The sequence below is a fragment of the Anomalospiza imberbis genome, chromosome 18, assembly GCF_031753505.1.
Source record: "Anomalospiza imberbis isolate Cuckoo-Finch-1a 21T00152 chromosome 18, ASM3175350v1, whole genome shotgun sequence".
NCBI lineage: Eukaryota > Metazoa > Chordata > Aves > Passeriformes > Viduidae > Anomalospiza > Anomalospiza imberbis.
Window position 1 is genome coordinate 8,061,286 of NC_089698.1, and position 21,805 is coordinate 8,083,090.

Consider the following 21,805-nt stretch of genomic DNA (forward strand, 5'->3'; position numbering starts at 1 on the left):
TTAATTACAGGTTGCTGTATTCCCCCCTCGAGAACTTATTAACTATGTCTCTCTCTCCAAAGAGTACTTGGCTCTCATGACATAAAGTGCCTTGGGCTAAAAGCTGCTGATCCCATTTCTGATTCATAAAGATATTTTTTAACTTAATTTTACCCTTACTGACATTTTCCACAAGTAATAACTAATAGCAAAATGCTAGGATCAATGCTGTTATGATATCATCTTATAAAGGAAACCTGTGCTCCACAAGTGATTCCTCAGGGGTTGAATTTTACTAGAAAGATGAAGTACAAAGATTATTTTAAAGCATATATGTTGAATTCAAAGGAAAAAAAATTCACATTTACTATAAACATTGAAACTGTAGGAGAACCTCCTGTTGCTTGATACAATTTTTATGGAATATAGTTACTTATGAGTTGCCCTCAGGATGCCACCAAAGTACACGTCTTGGTGACATTCTACCATAAAGCCATTATGGTACCATTACCATTTAACTCAGTAATGAATTCTGTAGGAAATCTGAAATAATGGCTGGTGTAAGATGAGAATTTGCTAATTTTTTCACTTGTGGCCCAACTGACAACTGTCATCTAAGCAGAGTAATTTATAAGGAATCGATACAGAGAATTTAAAATGACAGGTAAAGTTTGTTTGGAAAATTAAGAGACATTTCAGTGTAAATAAAGAGGGGTGAGAATGACTGTGTTTCAGATGAGAAAATACAGAAAGTTGTGTAGGGTTCTGGGTGAATACTTGTATGGATTGGCTTTTCAAGTGATAGAGATTATTTCATCCTTAAACTATTATAATCAGGCTGGCCTTGGTTTTTTCTGTTTTGTTTTGTTTTGGTTTTTTTTGCTTTTAAGTCACTTCAGGTTGCATGGCTCAGTCTCTGTCTCTCAGCAGCTCCCAGACCAAGAGTGATGTCACAGCAGTGCAAAGTGAATTGGTGCCTTTCACAAAGACAAGTCTTGTGTGTGCTCACTTACAGCCCCTGCAGCTCCTGCTGGGACTTTACTTGCCAGCACATCCAGCAATAAAGATATTTTTAAGGCCTGTAAGAACTCAGTTAGATGTATTCTTTTGTAAAACTTAAATAGACCTATGCACATAATCCACAGTGGGGCTGGAAAACATGTCCAAGTATAGAAAACAGGTTGTTTCTGTACTTGTGTTTGTATGTCTGAAGGTATTTTAGTATTGCAGAGAAGAGAATCCATACAATTACAGTGGAAGGATGATTAGATGGAAAGTAAGTTTTTTAGTATGTTTGAATATCATGGCTCATAAATTCACTAAATAACTTTAATTTGCACTGTAAAAGTTAATTAGAAGTTATATATATATTTAGCATCTTTTTCTTTTATTTAGAATTTTGAAAACAATTTGAGTTTTTTTTTATTTTTCCTGTGTTCCAGTGACTTGGTCAGTCCCGTTGTTACTTCCAAGTGGTAAAGAGGACCAAATGCTTCTCTTTCATTGTGCTCACTTTGAAATAGTGGAGCAGAGAAGTCAGGTTCTTTCTCACTCTGGTAAATTAACATTTTTAAGTGCTAGAAACCCCCCTTTGGAACAGGATTGTGATGCACTGCTGGAACTCAGTTACTTGCAAGTCTCTGATCTTACCTGTGTTCACTATCAAGATGTCAACTGGGAACTCCCGTTATCTGAGTTAATGTTCAACAGTTCTTTGTGCTAATTGGAAGGTCTGGGTTTAATTTATTTAACACAGTGTGTGTCTCTCCTGTGTACCTTAAAAGAAGGTATATTACAGGCTTTTTCCTACAGACAGAGCCTCTGTCCTCTTTGAGTTCTGCTTGTTTGTTTCTTTGTAAGGCACAAGTGAAAAGTGATTCTTGCAGACACTGTAATGATTGTTTAAAGGTTGTGCTTAATTAAAACATTCCATTGTCTTTCAGACACCCCGAACATGTGAAAACTTTATCAAATTGTGCAAGAAGAACTATTACAATGGAACAATTTTTCACCGATCAATTCGGAATTTTGTGGTGAGTATTTAAAAACTCCTGTGTAATGCACAATATATGATGCACTCAAAATATCCCTTATATTTAACTTATCTCAGGTTTAGGTTGTTCCATGCATGACAACTTGCAATAGAAGTATATTAAATATACCATCGGAATGAGGGTTGTCCTAACCTATGCCGTGTGTACTTACGGGTGTTACTAACAATTGTCTCTGACTAACATTGTCACTCAGAACATCTCTGCATTCAGCACTCCATTTGCTGGCATTCCAGACAAAGCCTTGAAGAGTCATTGCCTTGGCTCTTGTTATCTTCCCCAAGATGTGGGTGGGTGGTTAATGAACAGAAGCAGAGAGAGGGAAATGCTAATTTGGATAAGTAATGCTGTGGCCTGTTGAAATCCCATTCAGATGAAATTTTAGCAAGCATCTGAATTTTTGTTTCAGGTTGTGGTACTTGGATATAATCAGGTTAGCCTCTCCTAGTGTACTCCAGCACTGGGTACCCAGGCTTTCTTGTAAAGGAATTAAAGAGCACCTTGTGTTCCTGAAATGTGTCTTTGGTAGTCAAAAATCTTTATTTACAGAGTTACAGTCCAGGCAGCTTAGGATATTGTAGCTGCTGTGTAACTTCCTTAAGAATGAACAACCTCATCCTGAAGGCAGAGCACAACTCAGAAGGAACATCACTGAATGTTACATTCTGTCCTGTCATCCTATAAAAAGCTTTTTTTTCTTTTGACAGCACTGTGTATCTCAGTTCATAGTTAAGCTCACAACTAAAATTATGCTTGTGAGCTATTACTTTGAAACAGATCATGGCACGCTCCCTCCACTGGCATTAAAGCAGAGAATATTATTGCATGTACAGTGATTAACACACTGTTTTGTTACTCAAAGATTAGTTTCACATGAGGATTTTTCCTGCTGGAGGTAGTGAGTGGGACGCAGATTCAGATACAAAAAATATTCCATATTCCCCCTTTTCTTGCCTTCCCATCACGTGGAGGGTTGGTAGCAAAATGTAAAGCTTTTTCAATTCCAAAAGCAGTGCATCATCAGTTAAAAAGCAGGCTCTGATTCAGCACATATTAAAAAGGATGATCTGGTTAACCCATTTGAGATTAGTTATTTTCCCTATTTACTTTTATAAAAGACCTATTATTTTTATGAAACTGCCATTCTGCTTATGGATAAGCAATGTCAGGGATGACAGCCAGCTGATAATAAGCTCCAAATAAGAAGTAATGGTTTCCTTGTTGCTGACTTGTCAACATGACACAATATAGAAGGCAGAAAATTGAGCACACTTGGCTTTTATGGTTTGTATTTAAGGTCTTTCACACAGATTCATGTGCAATTCTGATTTAATTTTCATTCTGCAGATCCAAGGAGGTGATCCCACTGGAACAGGAACAGGTAAGGCTGAGTTTGAATCAAATAAGCTGTTCTCACTTCATGGGCTGTGTTGTTACATTTACTTCCAGACAATTTAAAATTAAAATTCTCTAAATGATGATAAGTGGGACATTGTGTTTACTTTAAAACAGAGGTTTCCTTGATATATTTTTATGACCATATTGACTATGTTCAAAATTTCATCCAATATATTCTCAGTCTAAAGCTTGGGCACTCTTCCATGCAGAATTCTTGCCGTTTTTGCTTCCTTTTTCCTTCAGAAAATAAATAAATGAAAATTATAATGATTTTACAGCTGGTCTTCCAGGGCAAAGAATAAAGGAAGAAACACATTCATGCAAAGTCGCTTTCAAATTCAGTGTTAATGAAATACTTGAGACCTGCCTTGGAATTGGTGATTGGCCAGACACCATCTGTTCTCCCAGCTAGTTGCCTTGTAATGCCCGAGCTGCCCTTTTTCTAACTTTTGGGGATCACTGCTAAAAAATTCTTCTGCCTGTTCTTTCTCCCTTGGTTGGAGATCTGGGAACAGTCATAGCAGGAGTGGTCAGGAGGCAGAGCAGCTGAAGGGTGCCTCAGCATTGCCCACCAAAGGAGATAGATTATGTAATACCTCTGGTCACTGCTGTAAATTTGCTCATTTTCCTCGTGCACCTTCTATCTGTCCACTTGTGACTGTCACCAGCATCCCCAGCTCCTCGCCTGCTTAAATACTTCAGCTGTATTTATTTTGTTAATTATGTTAGTGTGAGTGGCCCAACAACTTTTCTTGTCGTGTATGTGATAATCAACAGTTGCCGGATTTGAGACTAGTTAAAGGTTCAGTGTTTTGATGGCAAAAACCCATTAACAAGAATTGTTACCATCTATGCTTGGACTGTCAAATGTGATTTGATTTTTTTATGTGGAAAGTTTTGGTTCAAATCCCGAAAGACGTAATTAGGAACATCTTTTGAAATGAGAAATTAAAGAGGTGTCAGGAGACGGGATAGATTTAATAGGTTGACTCAGACGCCTCTTACCCTTGCAGGGTGGAGTTCAGATCCTGCTGTGGAATGAAAATTAATTTGCTGGTGTCATTCCTGCTTGTGTTTGTGCAAATGGCAGAAGTGCTGTAAGACAGCAGCCTTAACAGAGGCAGAGGACTGGCATCACTGCTGCACTGAAGGGCAAAGCTCAGTTCCACTGCCTTTGCCAGTAGGAAGTGAAATGCTAATGAGCACAAAGGATGAAAATCCTCCTACATGTATTCTTTCACTTAAAAAAGGAGTCTAATGACCTCTAGTATTTTCCATCTTGTTTTCCTCCTTGTCATTCTTAATTAAATACGACTATATCACAGGCGAGATGTCTCGCAAACATCTGTCAGGACTATTAAAGTTCTAATGAAATGAACAGTGTACACTCAAATAGACATGAGTCTTGGAGATTTTTAGAGACTTACTGCAATTATTGTAGAGTCCAAATGGTGCAAGTGTCTTCTTTGCACCTGAATGGCTTTTATTTTTGGAAGAAAATTGAATTTTATATGTCTTTACCTAATCGCATGTTGAATATGATAATATCACAAAAAAATCTAAATGGGGAGCCTGGTGGGCTGTAGATTGCTCTTGAACTGTCATGCCTTTGTGTTTAATACTTCAGTGAAGCTGCTTAGACAGTTCACAGAGTGCAAGTAGTCTGTCAGGATTTATTCCTGACTACTGGATAGATCCAGGGCACTTGACTGTGAGGCAGAAATTCCACTTGTGTGTCTCGAGCTGTAAGAAGGTGGCCAGACCTGAGGCTTGATGTTCCCTCTGCAGCAGGGCAGCCAGAGGAGAGTTCAGCTCAGCAGCACTGCTCTAGCAGGGCAGATGGACTGATGCTCTCCTGGGCTCCCATGCTGTAAAAATGTTGGTCCATTCGTTTGTGCATTATTAATGTGATCGCAGGCATTCACTTTAGGAAAGCTTTGGAGTAAAGCACTGGGATTCAGTACTTTGTACCGTTTTTGCCTGTGGCCTGTTTGTTATTTGCAGGGTAAATTCCCTTTTTTATGTCTTCTGCTGGAAGGAATTTCAGTATTTTTTTTGACTCACTGCTTCTTAGAAGGGGAAGAAAAAAAGATACACCTTTGAAAGCTAAAAAAAGTCTGTAAGATTAAATGGCTTTAGAAGTAAATAACTTGACTTCTGTAATAACAGAGAAGCATATGAGAACAGAACAGGGCTTTCTTCCCAGATATTTCAATTGGCAATAGGGAGGGCTATTTGGAGGTTACTCTTTAAATGTCAATATTATAAACTGTTTCTATTAGAGTCTTTTGTAGGAAGACTTCAGAACAAAAAGAACATGCTTTGTTTCCTCATTCACACAGAACCTTCTGCTTCAAGTGATAATTTCTAGCTAAGAGATTTGGCCTTTTTGTTTGTGTTTTTTTTTTAAAAAACCTTTTCTAAACTGATACATGGAAGATGCATTAAGCCTCTATATATTCTTCCTCTATTTATTTAATTATTCCTGTTCATTAGTTCAGGAACTAGAAAAGACTTGTTTGAATATCTTCCCACCATTTGGTTTCTGTCATCTGACATTCATCCCATGTGTCAGGGTGTCAGGTTTATGGTTGCAGCCCCCAGATGCTGAGATGATCACCCACTCCATTGCTAACTAAGCCCAGGACTGTTCATCTTCTGGGTGGATTTGGGCACAATCAGTACAACATGACAGAAGGCAGAAGGTTGCTTGTCATACATACACAGACTGTAACTGTGCTTTGGCCCACCTGGATTAAGTGTGGTTGTGTTTTAGAAACAATTCACAGAAGTAAATGCCAAACTGGTTGTCACTGACCATCCTCTCCCAAGGCTGCCCCAGCTGAATTGTTCTCTCTGGAAGCAGCCCTGAGCCTCGCGTTGTTGTTTGTTATTCAGCTTCCCTGTATGTCCTTTTTGAGTCTCTTTTGGACTGTTGTAAATTAAATGTGACCCAGCAGACATGTGAAGGACAGCTAATTCCCGGTTGTTAACCTTGCAATGGAGAAGGGTGGAAATTAGCATTATGGCATCTGGGAGTTGAGATACCACCCTGAGAAAAGAGTGGGGAATGGAGTTTTACCTTAGCATAGCTGTCAGACCTGCACTGCCAGAGCAGTCAGATACACACTCCTGCAAGAATGACACTGATTTGGAGGACCAGACTCATTTTCCTAGAGCCTTCACTTTTATGGTTCATAAGACTACTGGGAGAAATTTTATTGTGGTGCAGCAGCTTATTTCTTCTCTAACAAAATAACCACCCATAGAGGCAGTATTCAGAGCAATAAGCTGAGTCATGGTCATTCTTTGTCATGATTAATTATTTGAAAATTAATTTTAGATTTGTGACGTATCTCTTTTCCTGCTGTTCATAACAAGTAAGTGGTTGAACACTGTGAGTAATTCTAACTCACGGTCGTGCAAGTGGAGCAGCTGTTCTGTATTTTCAGTGTTCCAAATAATAGAAGAAAATTTGCATGTAGATAAAATAGGTTTAATATCCTAACCCATTTGTATGAAAAAGGGTAAACTATATGCAAAGCATCACATTTTCAAAGCAGCACAGTTTTTTTTCAGCTACTCTTTCTTGCAACCTGTTGGAAGGTCTCATGAATCAGCCTGTGATTTATGAATCCAGGAGGGCACAAAGGAGGCACATTATAGCTGTAAAAGTCCAGGATGAAATACTGCTGGTAGATGGGAATTGCATTTTGTTTGGCAGCAAGAAGAGCTCCTCTGAAATGTCAATAGTGAAGGACTCTGGACAAACTTGATCAATGCAGTATGATTTCCTAAGATGGCAAGTTCCTTAACTGTACCAGTTTTAGGGCCCCTTTTCTTGCATGATTGAAGCACAGTAAAAGCAAGAGCAAGACCTTTTTATCTAGAATATACTCCTTTTAATCTGCAGTCCCTCTGCAAATCCACTCTCGAGTTTGTGGGGTTGGGGACTATGTCCTCTTATCTGAGAGAAGCACTTACTGCCTGAGCTAAGGCTTTCATATTTGCAAAATGATTCCAGAATCTCACTTGGAAAGCTCTACAGAAGTGTCAGATGTTATTGTGTGCCTCGTTGTTCCAAATGACAAGAAGAAAATTACAGAAAGTAAGCCATCATTTTTGTGAATCAGAACCCTCCTACTTCCTTACCACTGCTTAGCAGTTTTTAAGCCAGAAAAAGGAAGGATTTATTTAAAATCACAACTGTCATGAATGATGATTCCCAGCCCACACCTGGCTTTTGGAATGCTACATTTCTGAAGCTTTAGATGCATCTCTCAGCTCTTTGCAGGAAAGTTGCACAAATTCTATGATTGTACCTCAAAAAACCCTTTTACATGCTTTTAGTAGGAACAAAGACTACCAAAGAGTAATCTGGTTTAGTTCAAAAGACAATCTGAAATGGTGGCTTTTTTTCTGTGTAGTTGCTGATGTGTGACTGCTTCAGATGTCAGTTTAGATCTTTTCACCTGTTTACTATCAGCACAGGATGCAGATACAAGCCTGAATAACTAACCATGCTTCAATACAAGCTAAATATATCTTCCCACTCTGGATAGCCACAGAAATTATTAATGTTCTTTTCTAAGAGCTGTGTGGTCTGTTTCATTTCAACTCTGTGTGAGAATGAGTTAAGCACATCTTTAATTTAAGAGAATTTTTTAAAAAGGAGAATGCATGGAATTGTCTCCCAGCTTCCTGCAGATTTGAATCATGTGTATCTGAGTAGGCATGTGATTTTTATTTTACAGAATTGTAAAAAACTCTTTCTGGCTCCTGAAGGCATTGACACTGTACAGGTTAAATGCTGTTGAATGGCACTGTATTTCTGTGGCTGATCCCAAGTACATTTCCAGCTTTGTGCAAGCAGGAGATTCCCATGTGCAAGCTGTAATTATTTCCAACACCAATCCAGCCAGTGGCAGTACATGCTGGGGCTATGGCTGCTGCCATGTGAACTGATTTTTAGCACAGAAGCCCACAGAATTCTTTTCCAGCATTTTTGTAACAGGATCTCAGAAACATTTACAAGTCCAGTAGGCACACAGCTCCACTTGGACAGAAGATAAGATGAGAGAGAGGTGAAATGACAGGCAGTGCTGCCAGCTGTGAATCCAACACCCAGAGTCAATTCTTGTTTTCTGTGGGTTTTGCTTGTAGGCTGGTACATCAGCACTGGGGTGAGGGGTTTGCATCATCATGACTCCAGATATAGCCAGCAGAGATCTGTGTGCACTCTGAGGAAGATTTGGGGAGTGTCAGGAGGAGCCTCCTCTCTTTGTGGCACATACAGGGAGTATAACATAAAAAGGCTGGAGCCAGACAGTGCCATGCTCCCACCTCCTCTGTCTACATCCATTCTGCTTTCAGAAAATGTACAACCACACCTCCCAGCTGTGTTGAGAATAAACACAGTAAAATCTGCTGGATACTTACAAACACCTCATAATTATTAGTAGGTTTGGAACCGGAGTGGTTTTCCCAAGTTTACGCTGAGCTCTAATGTGGAGAGTAAAAGGTAAGAATGTAAAATCCCTGTTCCAGCTGAGCATTAGGCACTGCACTGCCATGGCTCTAGACTGATGACGGGTCTGTACTTAATCTTCATGGAGAAAGTCATGTTGGGTTTCAGTAATTAAAAAAATGTATAGATGTAACTTGCCATCTTCTGACTTGTTCTGTCTAGTCCTGGTTCAAGCAGATACTTGAAGCCTGGAACAATTCCAGAGGTTGGCTGGAGTTTGATCAAAAGCACATTCAGGCTATTTTTAATTTAAGGAGAATACTTTGGGGTTTTCCTTGAAAAAGAAAAAAAAGTATTCTCTTTAAATTATTTTTAAAAACCAATCCAAAATAACAACAACCCCCCCCAAGCCATGCCTGCTCTGCTGAGTGCCTTTGCAGCGTCTCCACTGCCCTTTGCCAGTCTGTGCTGCCAGGTCTCCACAGACACTGCAGTTATGTCCTTCACAGGACGTCTGGCCTTTTAGGCAAATGCTGCACAGGCCATTCCCTGCTCCTGCTGCAGCTCCCGGGCAGACAGAATTAGCCTTGGAGAGAGCTGTGTGGCAGACAGAGCAGGGGCTGGAACTGTCTGCTAAAATATTAGTGCTTATTTCCAGAGAACCAGAATGAACCAAACTTAGCTTTCATACATATGAGATTAATTCTGACCTGCAGTGCATGATCTGAAATGAAATCATACAAAAATAAATATTCCAAAACCTAAAGATCATGGCTCATTGCTCCTGTCTGCAAGCTCTTGGGTCTGGTTGTTTGCAGTGCCAGAAAGAGAGATTCTCTCTGTCATTCACATTTTTTCTCTTTCCTTTTGAATTATTTTTCTGACCAGTGAAGGCTTCAGGCTTGATTCCACTGTCTTTCAGCAGCTTGGCTGTAATTCCAACATCAGCTGGAAGCACATGAAGAGTGTAGCAGGCTCACAGGTTTGGCCACTTGCTGCTGTGTCCCATCTCAACAGACTGTACTCATGTTCTCTGCCCTCTGAAAATTTCAGACAGCACAAACTCCTCTAGAGCTGCCTGCAACTGTACCATATCCCTGTCACCCACCTCTGGAAAATATTGGCATATGGGGTCAAGCTGACGTAATTTAGGTGATCTTAAAACATTCAATAGCCAGAGATTGCTGAAGTAACCACTGCAGTACTCCTGATTACAGAAAATCCATAAAGGGTTTGTCCCCTTTTGCCACCTCTTGTCAAACTGCAGAGCAGGCAACACTCAACTCTATTAATAGGTCTTTTGAATATGATTAATTGAGTTTTTAAGTTGGTCGGCTTATTCCAGAATTTCTCACTTAGTTCCACTTGCAGCTGTCCATAGGTGATGCTTTCTTTTCACAGTATCATCTGAAACTCTTTCCTCATTTAATGCACTCTTGTAATTTTTTTTTGGGTAAGATTTTCAGTAGGAGCCTGAGTCATTCCTTCTTTTCATTTACTGCTTCTGTGTGCAGCCATATCATCAAATTGCTTTCTGTGCTATGTGTGCACATGGCTGTGGAGCACTACAGATCCCTCCCTGACGTGCTGCTTTTCCAGTGATACACTGACTCTGGAGGGCTCTTGAGCCATTTCTGCAGATGGACAAGTCTTGCTGCCTGTTTGGATAGTTTTGTTCGTTTTATTTTTAATACTGTCCTAAGGTGAAATATTTTTTCATGGTTTGTCAAACAAGATTATGGATTTGACTGTAAAACTATGACTCATCTCAGCCTTCGTTTTTCTTATTAAGAATGATCCTGAAGGAAAGTGCAAATTAAAATGTCAGATCTGTCATAAATAATGTAAAAATGACAGCCAGGAGGGGACCTCTCACGGACCCTCTCTCTGTGCACAGTCACAGAAAAGAAATCAGTTTTGGAGGGCTGGGGCTGGGGTTTGTGCAATTTTATCATTCTTTTACCTTCATTGCATATAAGTGTTCACATCATCCAGGTATCTAGTCCAAATATCTAATTTTTGCTTTTGAATTTGGAGCACTATATGTCGTCATTCTTCATTGTTTAGTCTGGGATTAAGCATTTGATCTTATAGCTCCTATTCTTAGTTGATTCTGTGAATGTGTTTCATCTCCCTGATATTTTATTTCCAGAAGCATTGCTATATCCAGAGTGCAATTAAACTGGTAACTCTTTGCTCTGTGTTTTGTCATGAAGCCAATTTTAAAGATTTAATGTCTCAAAAGAGAAAATTTATGGTGGACCAGGAGGAAAAAATTAAATCCTTGACTGTTCTTCAGCACAGGATACATAAAGCTGTTGATAAAGTGTGGTCTGTTGCAGCTGATAGTGTGAGGGCACAGAAATGTGTTGCCAGTTACCAACACCAGATTTCAAGGTCGTGCTCAAATACTGGCCTAGAGATAGGGGTGAGGTAACAATGTATTAACACATAGTGACTGCAAGTGCTGGAAACCTTGAGTTTAATGTCAATGCCTGTTGCAACACACAGTGGGAAACTAATGGAAACAAACATTATTCTTCTATCTTTTTTTTTTTTTTAAGGAGGAGAATCTTACTGGGGAAAACCTTTCAAAGATGAATTCAAGCCCAATTTGTCCCACACGGGACGTGGTGTTCTTAGTATGGCAAATTCAGGACCTAACACAAACAAATCACAGTTGTAAGTAGTCATTTGCTTTTTTGTACTTTATTGGTTGCCTCTGGACATTATCTCTCACTTCTGTTATCTCTCACTTCTCTAACTTCTGTTAAGAAGAAAAATTACATTTTATGATCTACTCTAAATGTAAAGTTCAGTAAAGGGAAATATTCTGTTGAGTGGTGCATATTGCAATCAGGTCTACAGCTGCTCTTAGCCAATCTAAGAGCAAAGTGAAGCACAGCAAGAAGACCTATGGGTTTTTTATATCAGCAATAACTTATATTTTTTGTTGTAATGATTTGAAGTTTTTGTTTGATTTTGTCAGTGTCCCTCCCCAGTATTACCCCTATAATTATCATCATTCATCACACCTCTTAATTCTGTTTAAATTTAACTCCATATTGAACTTTTTGAAGGAATTGGATGAAACATAAACTCTATGGTAATCTTCTTTTTAGTCACCTGATTTTAAATAAATGAGAACAGTTCTGCTCTGTTGAAATGTGTAGACCCAGACATGGCAGAGTGTACAATCTGGGAGAATAACCTGGTTTCCAATGTACAAAAGCAGAATGAGGACTAAAATGAGGGAAAACTTAAAGATACTGAAGTTGTAATGGCCTTGTTCATGTGTAACATTAGTATGGGTGTTTGCTTGCAGTCCTTTAAAAATGTTCTGTGTCACTTTGAGCCAACTATTTATTGGTTGCTCTGTAAGTACTGTAATATAAAAAATTGTCCTTTTATTGGGAGCCCCAGGAAAGAGAGAGAGTGTGTGTGTGTATAGTACTGTGACTTGGCACTGAGCAGGGAGGGAGAGAGCAGGTCTTGGTGTTTGTGATGCTGAGTTAGGACAGCTTGCAAACTCTGCAGCAGTGTGGTTTGCTTTAATTAAACACAAGGGCTTGTCTCAGGACACAAGGGCTTGTCTCAGGGCCTCACATTCTTGGGCTTACTTGCGTTCTTAAGCCTAAGCACGTGTGGGGCAGTTTGCTGGATCAAATTGCTGTACAACTTATTTTGGATTTGAATGTTACTGCCAGCTCTCACGTGCTAAATTAGGGGAGAGTAGAGGCTTCTTTCCTCTTTTTTTTTTTTTTTTTTTAAAGAAGGGGATTCTAATAACAGAAGTTACAGAGACCATAAGCAATGTGCCATTTTGAGTCACATTATCTGCTGCTGTAAATGTGATTGCATGTTCTCTTAAAATTTGCAAATGAAATATGAAATTCCTTTATATGTAAGTTCTCAAGAGAGTCCAGCTGCCCATATTTAGAAAGGTTCCTAGGCAGCACTTAGATAGATCTCCTCTAGCCTTAGGAACTCTGTCAATAGCTCTCCCCATGGGTGACAGGCACTACAGGGCAGAGGGACTGGGTCCCCCCTGCAAGGTGATGCTTGAATAATGCTCAGGACTTCTCTGGGACCATCCTGAGTTATGTTAATTCTGCTGTCTTTAATTTATTTTATGACAGATGAGAGGCTTTCCCTGTGTATTTGTTATTTCTCAGGGTTTTTTTATTACAATGCTACATAACTGACCATGTGATAATTTTATGTATTGGATATCCAGGAATAAAGTGGTATCCCATGTAGGAGTTTGCATTCTGCACTGCATCGCAATGCTTTCCTAGGGCAAGCTACATCTTAATAGACTGTCTGGAACATTACAGCTGCTCCTATTTCCAATCATATAACTTCCTGAGGCAGCTGCTTATATGGAAAAGTGCTTTTGGAATGCTTATATATTTTTAGCTGTCTCCTATGCAGTGTAACAGATGGAGACAGGGAGGAGAGCCAGCACTGCATGTCCAGCCAAGACAGGCCATCGTGGTCTGCAGACCACAGTGTGGAAACCTTTGTCTCATACATTTATAGTCCAGGACTTCCAAAGAAGCATTAAGCTTTAGAGTAAAGCTTTAGTAGTAAAGGTTGCTTTGGATTAGTGTTTTAGTTCCCATGTTTAAGTTTAAAAGTACAGCCCCCAAAATTAAAAGTCCAATTAATTATTTTTGACACTTTGAAGTATTCTTCTGGGATGTTTGTATCTGGAGCACAAGTGTGCTCTGTCCAGAGGAGAAATGGATCAGCAACAGGCCAGTTTAAGGGAAGAGAAATGCAAAAAGTAAATATCCAGAAAGTAGAAGTTTCCACTGGCAGAGGCTGTTGTGTCATGTCACTTCATTTGCTGGATACAAGCTGCCCATCATGCACCAGAAATGTTCTTCCCAAGCAGGATGCACGTCTGCCTGCCCTGCATGAGCTTCCCAGGGCCTGCATGGCCAAGGAGGCAGATGCTCAGATTAATTTTGGACTTGCTGCAAGACCCCCTCCTGAAGTACTGTTTAAAAATGTTAGTGTGATGAAAAATGAGAAGCCGAAATTCCAGAAATCCAGGTGGAACCCACAATACTGAGGAGTTAAAGGATGTTTGGTCCATAGGCCTTCCAGAGAGGAGACAGAGAGGGAGAGGGCCTTGGCTTCTCTCCAAAAGCTTTTGCATTCACTTTGTGTTTTTAAGCATGACTGGCTGTTGTTGAGGGTCAGTGGGACAACATGGTAACTGTTATATCTTTATTCTTTCTAGCTTCATCACATTCCGCTCTTGTGCATATCTGGACAAGAAGCACACAGTTTTTGGAAGGTAAGTGAAGGATATTTTGGGCAGCAGCGTAGCAGACATTCTCCCTTGTATGTCTGAAGCCTAAAGAGAAGAATCTAGTGACTCTTGTAATCGAACTGGAGCAAAATCCCAGCTCACAATCCAGTTCTCCTTGTCATGAGTAGGTGGGCAACATTGCACCAATGCCAGTCAGCAGACCCTGCCTTTTTTTATCTCCTTCCATCGCTGTAAGTTGCCTCACTTCCTTTCTGTGGGTGGCCCTCCAGGAGTCATGAGCAAAGTAATCACCGTCCTGTAATGAGCCATGTTGATATTTGTGCATGTTAATTGCTGGGACACAAGAGATTAGCTCTTCAATACTGCTTTCATGCTCCTATGAGCCATCAACTGAAAAATTAGCCATGACAGGACTGTTCATCATGGAATAGAGCTTCTGCATAGATGAGGTCTTTTGGCCCTTCTTATTCTTTTTTATTTTATTCTTCTTTTCTTTTATTCCTGACAATGGTATAAAATCTGTATATTTATGGACACATATATAAAGATACTACCAGTGCCCAGACAGTGAGAGAAATTCATTCCATATAAAGAAGTCTCTTCTGAAAGTCTTTTCCAGTGGAGCCTTCACATGATAAAGTTTAAGGTATTTATTAAAGAAGAAATTACAAAATCTTGGTTATGGTTTGCTCTTTGCTTCCTCTGCTGCAGGTACTTGGTATTTACCAAGTCAAGCAGAGCTGTTCTCAGACATCTCTTGTGCATGGCAAGAGTGGGAATGTTGCTAGCCTGCTGCACTGGGAGTTCCTGAGAATCTTACAATCTTTTTTACTTGTAGATTTGGGGTTTTATTCCTTTCATGGTTCTATTCATTTGGAAGTTGGCAATGGAAAATAGAACCATGTGCTGTTTACTTTGATTGAATGTCATGCTATTGTGCATGTACAGTGAAAGTGATATATTTAATCCATCTTCCCTGCTTGCAACTTTTTGAGGCAGAAACTGCTTCATTTTAATGGCACTTTATTTTAGAGCTGTTAGTTCCAATACTGATTCTTCAAGAATTGCACTCTTGGAAATGAATTTCTTTTTTCTTTCTCAGGTTTGTCCTAGAAAAATTCAAAGTTCCCTTGTCCTTTCATGAAAGCAGATAAATATAGCAAAATCTAATACTAAAAGCTGAGAGTCAGTAGCTGGGAGTCAGATCTTAGGACTATTTCACTTCAGCAGCAATTTGAGTCCACCTTGCAAAAACCCCTTCAAATCCCCTACAGTAATGCTGTTAGCCTGAGCTGGCCACCTCATCAAGTAATGTCTGAGTTAGGACAGCTCAGCTGAAAATGTGCCTGGTCTTCAGTTCTGGGTGCAGCCTGGCCTCAGTGAGCATCCTGTGTAGTCCTCCAGTGACTTTGCTGTGTTTCCCCAGGTAAACACTTAGTCCAGGTAAATCTGGTTAAGCATATATAGCAGAGATGTTTGCAGTTTTAGCAAAGACTGTCTTAATTTGTGAATTGTCTTTGCTGTAACAGAAATCTGAGCTTAGTTGCCAGAGTGAAGAAGTGGTGCTGCCTATATTTTTAGCTCAAATACAATGGAAAAAGTTTATAAAAAGTGTTGGTTTAGAATCATATTTGGCTTCTTGCATGAAAACTGAGTGACATCTTCATATGAACACAGAGCGGGGAAATTTTACTCTGATCTGTCTTGCATGTAAATGAAGATCAATTCAAAGAAGGTAAAAATTAAGATGCTGGGATATATGTATCCCAGTCAGTCTATATTAATTTACAAGCTGAATTATTGAATAATTGAATTTACCTACAAATTTAATAATAAAAGGTTGATGTGTGTAGCTCTTAAGATCTGTATTTTGTGATCAAAATCCATCAGCTGTTTTTACCTGCATTGTTTTTAAAAGTAATAAAAGCCAGAAGATGCCAGAGATTGTACCTCTAGTAAAACTCCAACTTCAGTTTGCTATTTTAGATCCTGGGTGAGTCCAGGATTTGGTGACTATATCTGAGCTGATTATAGCACAATAATATCCAGGAAGCATATCTAGGAATAATATCTAGGTTTAAGAGCAGAATGAACCTGTGATATCAGGATTCTTTGTTTCCATCAGTGTTTAATTGTATTGTTAACTGGATGCTTACTGGCCTGCTGTGACTTTCATATAGATTTGAGGATTACTTATTTCAGTTAATACAAAAACCTGAATACTCTGATTGGAACTCTACTCTCAGCTACTCCTGTGTGACTCTGGTCCATGTTAGTGTCACACAGGTATCTTGGAGAGCACAGTTTGACCTGTTTGTAATTTGTGTAGAAGTTTCCAGCAGGCTTTCCATACTTAGGAGAACAAAAAAGAGTGAAAGGGCAACCATTCCCTACTCCTTTCTTTGTATCTTTGGTCCTTTGTGGGATGCAAAATTGAAAAGTTCCTTTTCTGGAAATGCATCTTATTCATGTCCCCACTGGTCTGAAACACAATTGTTATGTAGGAGAATCTATCAGTGCCCACACCTGGGCAGTGGGACAGTGAAGAGGTGACATGTGTCTGCGTTGGTGCACTGGAATTTTCATGTCTCAGGAGAAAGGTGTGGCTGGAGGACAGGGAATTGTCATAATTGTGCTGCTCACCATGGCAGGATGCTGGTACTGAAAAGAAAGGAGATAATCTGGCATGGCTGGGGGGTCAAAGCAGAGAGTGAGAGCAGAATGTCTTCCCTTGGAGGTGTGTTGCAGGCTGCATGGATTTCCTGCTCCAACAGAGCTGCCTAGATTAAATTAGTAATTACCATTTCTAGTAATTACTATTTCTTCTGACTTAGAGAATGAGGTAATTAACATGAAAACCAACTGGTGGTTTTTGTGGGCTTTTAGCTTGCTGGTAAGAGGTTTAATTTAGAAACTGAGATAATATAAAGCAGCTGATATGCCTTTGCTCTGCAGAGAGGGGATGAGAAACATTTGTAGGGGGCTGCTGCCTGGGGAGGGTCCTGCCTGCTGCTGCCCTGGGCTCTGTGCCTGAGTCTCCTTCCTGCCCATGCTCCAAGCAGGGCCTTGGCTGTGCTGTGACCTGCAGGGGCTACAGGGACACTACAGCCAAAACAGCAGATAAGCTCAGGTTCCTGTTTGGTGTTCTTTATGAAATTTAGGTGCAGGCATATCCCATCCATGTTGCTGTTATGTTTCCTGTTGCAATGGTTCACAGCTGTCGTGGATCAGGGGCCTGGTACATTTGCCCTTTATTAGCAGAAATAGAAACAATCTCTGTCCCTGAAAACTGAGATTGCATATAGATACAGGGAAATTGTGACAGTTACTCATTTCAACCTACCTTCCACCACCTTTGGAAAAAGAAAGCCTCAGGAAAAAATGAAATTGCTTCATCGATGTTTTTTGGGAGCCTGTTCTAAAGCTAAAGGAACACATAAAAATGTACATGTTTAAAATAGTAGTGGAAAGTGATCAACAGAAGGAGAAAAATGCTTCCAGAATTTTGTGTGAGATTTAGGACAAGCAGAGCATGGTGGGCTTGAAAATGAGGGCATGTTGCAAATACATGATGTGATGTGATGCGATAAAACGAAGGGCAATAAAGGGAGCAGAGAGAAAAGTGTTGTGGTCAGAGTGGCAAAGCTGAAAATTATCTGTACAGCAGTTCTGTGTGTTTATTAGAGCATCACTTGTGTTTGTCAAGAGCTGAGAAAAGAATGTGGCAACTGAGACAGGAGATGAATATGTCAAGGACATGCTCTTTTGTATGAGGCTGTACATGTCTGCTTACTTGCTTAACTTTTACTGTCTCTCGAGGTTTCTGCTGCTCATTCTTCAATTCTCTTGTTCCCAGAAATAATGAACAAGGTGGTTTGGGAAACCTCAGGCTTGGTCAGACTGGAGGCATCAGTCAATAGCTGACATGCATTCAGCTTATTCTTCTCTTTTCTTCCCTTCTCTCCTTGTCAGATGCTTTTGTGGAAAAGAGTTCTTCCCTTGGATCAGTATCACTCTGTATCAAGTATTCCTTAACCTGTTTAATGCTTTCTACTGCAATTCTGTGGACTGGGGCAATGAAAGTAACTCTTGTCCTCTAAAGTAATTAGCTACATAAAGCAACTACCAAGCATTATTCAGTTACCCAGGTACTGTTATGTAATACATGATCTGTTTCCACTTGCAACATTCCCTGTATGATTTGAATCGGTGAATCCCAGTTGCTTCTAAGCTGGAAAAGTCATGTTCTTGTGGCTCTTCTGCTTTAGTACATCTGAAGATTGAAGAAACTGTGTGACAGCAGAAGAGCTGATTCTGTGTAGGGAGACTGACCTAATTTTGCACTGCAGAGTCTGGTCCCCAGAAACCGGAATAGGAGCAAAGGGCAAGGTGGGGAAATGAGCCAGGGCTCCCTGTGGAAGCCATGGCTGCACATGAGTACTGGGCTGTTGGAGCTGCATGAGGGCTGCTGTCGTTTCCAAAACAGTGGTATGATCTCTGAAGAGGGACCTGTGCCAAGACAGGGAAGTCCTTTCGTGCCAGGTTCATCTGTTGAGTCTGGTTTCAATAAGCTCTTTTCCAAGTTGTTTTATTTTTTCAGCACCCTTTATTACCATGTCTCGCCTGCTAGATTAAGCCCTTATCTAGCCGAGAGATGGAGACGTTTTGGCTGCATCCTTGTTGCACATTTGAATTGCTCACTCCATTGCAGATTGGGTGTATGCATAGAAAACATTTTGTCCTGAGTGTACGTGTTTGTGCACATATGTGTTGTTCCCTCTGTGTGTGTATATAAATGTGTGTTCTCCTTTTTATAAAAATAACCTTCGGGGCAGAATGTGTTTACAAAAGAGCAATTTTTCTTTCTGCTTTCTGTTTGTAGTTTAAAGCTTACTTTAAAAAAAAAGTCCAGACATTGTTCTTGTATCATCTTCTGACCAGGAAACTCTATCATGTTGGCTCACTGCCATCCCCAGCGTTGCAGAAGGCTTAATTCCTTTAATTCTTCCAAACAAAAGTATGAGGAATAGATTCATGTGTGAATGTCTCTGGGCCTGCAGGGGAGATGCAGTTTTCTTTGGGGTAGCATTAACTGATGTACAGTGAGACCTTCATTGGCATATTGCAAATGGATAGAGCCTGCTCCAGATATTTCACTTCTTCATCATGCAAAGGCATTGGCAGTGGTTTTGAAGCAAGGTTACTAGTTTACATAAAGGAGCCTTAACAGGAAGTAAGATTTTAATAACACAACTAAATGTGAAATGCAAAGATTTCCAGTGCTAACTTAGCCAGCTTTCAAGAAAACAGAATTGCACGAGTAAGGGCACATTTTTGTTTTCATTCCTATGCTAACAGGAAAAAAAACAAAAACATAAATGTACCTGCCTTGTCGTTCATGCTTAAATGTAATGCAACATTTATCAACCTCCTCTAAAAATACAAGCTGTCTCAGGGTTGCTGAGCTAAATATATAGTTGAGATCATAATTTCTGTTCAACATCTACTGGAAGCACACAGCAAACTCTCGATTCCACTGGTTGTTCTGATGTGAATGGTGTCTTGAAAGTGTCACCCTTTTCACTGCAGGGTGTCATCTGAACACCTTTTTAAACCTCAGTCAGTTTAGGACAAAGCATGTTTGACGCCTTATAAAAGGAATAGAGCCAAAAGCAGTGGAAAAGGTTAAACTTGTTTATGCCCTTCTCCCTTCCCTGCCATGCTGGCTCCCAACTTGGCAGAAGTGACATTGCACGAGACCAGACAACACAGTGTGAACAGTCACTGTCTGTGCCACACGTTTAGCATGTCTAAAGACTATAAAGGGATGTGAGTCTGAATTTCTGGAATCTGCATTTTATTTTACTGAAAATTATGTACAGATTTCCTTGAATATTAGAATAATATTAAGTAGTGGCTCACTTTTTAGAGGATTTTTAAATGTTTTTATGTACTGATCTGATGGTCTTTTCTACATATAATTTATTTAGGCTTTTTTCTTGGCCCAAAATATGTGCTGTTGGGCAGGCAAAGAATCGCAAAAACTTCGCTGGCATGTTGGTTTCCTCATTCACTGAGGAGCAGTTGCTGTGAGGGATGCCAGTGCATGGCCTTTGACACATTATATCTCATCAAACTGATTTTTAGTGCTGCAATGTAGCATAATGAGATTTGACAATAACAACATGTAACATTTCAAGGGCCTGCATATACCTTGTCTCTCTTAGATCAGAGGAGAGCTCGCAAAAGCCTTTACAGTTTGGAATATTCAATTTCTTTTGCATCCAGCTCTGACTGCCAGGTTAGTGTGTTGTTCAGTTTTTACTGGATGGGTGCTGTTTGCAATCAGACCTTGTCCTTTTGGATGTTAATTTTTAGTGGTCAGATACCAGCCTCAGCCGGGCCTGACCCTGACAAAGCTCTCAAGTGCTCCCTGAACAAAAGTGACTTGTAGATTATTTTCTGTCCCTCTGGTCAGAGCTCTCTCCTCTGAGCTGGTGGTTTGTATTCAAATTAGTTGTTTTTTTTATTTTTTTTTAATCAGTATTACAGCGGTGTCTTTATAAAGACAAAAATATATATATTGAGAGCTGACTGTGCTGACAGTGTAGTACACAGAGATACTCTGTGCAAAATGTTGGGGAATGCAAGGGAGAGAAAAGGAAGCAATTTTCCATTTGAGAGACAAGAAGTGAAGAAGAAAAGATAATGACATGCTCTGCAGGCATAGCAACTTTGTCTTCTTCCCCCTTAGCCCTTAAGAGTCATGTGAAAATAGCCTATTTAGGTCATTTACTGATGACCTGTGAACACCATGTCTATCACAGCCTTTCAAAATGTACAAGTGACAAAATATTACCTATAAAGTTTAATTAGCAATGCAACTGAAGATCTGGTAGCATCAGTAAAATGCATTAGGGCTAATATTGTGGGAGGTCTAGCTATGGGCTAAGGGATTACTCAGCTGAGATTGCCAGTGCACAGCTGATCTGGCCATTTCAAATTATCAGAAACCTAATTAAATGAAAACATACAAGCAGATAATGAGTGAGCTGTTGGCTAGAAAATCCTTCGATATTAAATCAGAAGTTTCCTTTGGGGCAGTTAAAATACAGTGAATATATCTTGGGCTGGGTGTTAATCACCAGTATTATAAGTGAATCTGATATTGGCCTGGAGAGAGATTTTAAAATTTAGTTTTTGTTATGAACTTTCCAAAGTTCATACAGGGTCCTCAAGCCCTGGTGCAGCCTCCCCCAGTCTGCTCCCTCCAGTCACAAATGACTGAGACTGTTCTAGCCTGCATCCATGGGTTTTAATTGCACCTAAAAGTCACAGCCTTATTACAGAATATCAGCAGGCCCTTGGGGAATAGAGTTTGGAGCAGCACTGAAACATGAGCAAGCATAGCTGTGCTGAGGCAGGTGTAGAACACCCTGTCTATCTCAGTTCATTCTCTGTGATGGGGTCTGTCCTTTTGGTTGTGGTTACAGCCTGTCCCAGCCCACGGGGTGGCACTGGGGGCACTGGGGAGTGCTGTAGGAAGTGTATTTCTCCACTGGATCAGCTGGGACCATGGCAGGTGAGAGTCAGAGGCCTCTTCTGGTGCTGGTCGGGCAGAGTCTG

At 40.1% G+C, this 21,805-nt stretch overlaps 1 protein-coding gene across 2 annotated transcripts in view; it reads left to right on the forward strand.

Annotated features, from left to right (window-relative positions):
• Nucleotides 1–21,805, forward strand: part of PPIL2 (peptidylprolyl isomerase like 2) — a 68,217-nt gene that overhangs the window by 40,727 nt on the left and 5,685 nt on the right. For both annotated transcript variants that reach the window (XM_068208847.1, XM_068208848.1), the window contains 4 exons: nucleotides 1,923–2,012; nucleotides 3,378–3,411; nucleotides 11,460–11,577; nucleotides 14,147–14,203. In XM_068208847.1, the coding sequence (XP_068064948.1) occupies nucleotides 1,923–2,012; nucleotides 3,378–3,411; nucleotides 11,460–11,577; nucleotides 14,147–14,203 (299 nt within the window). The remainder of the gene's footprint in view (nucleotides 1–1,922; nucleotides 2,013–3,377; nucleotides 3,412–11,459; nucleotides 11,578–14,146; nucleotides 14,204–21,805) is intronic.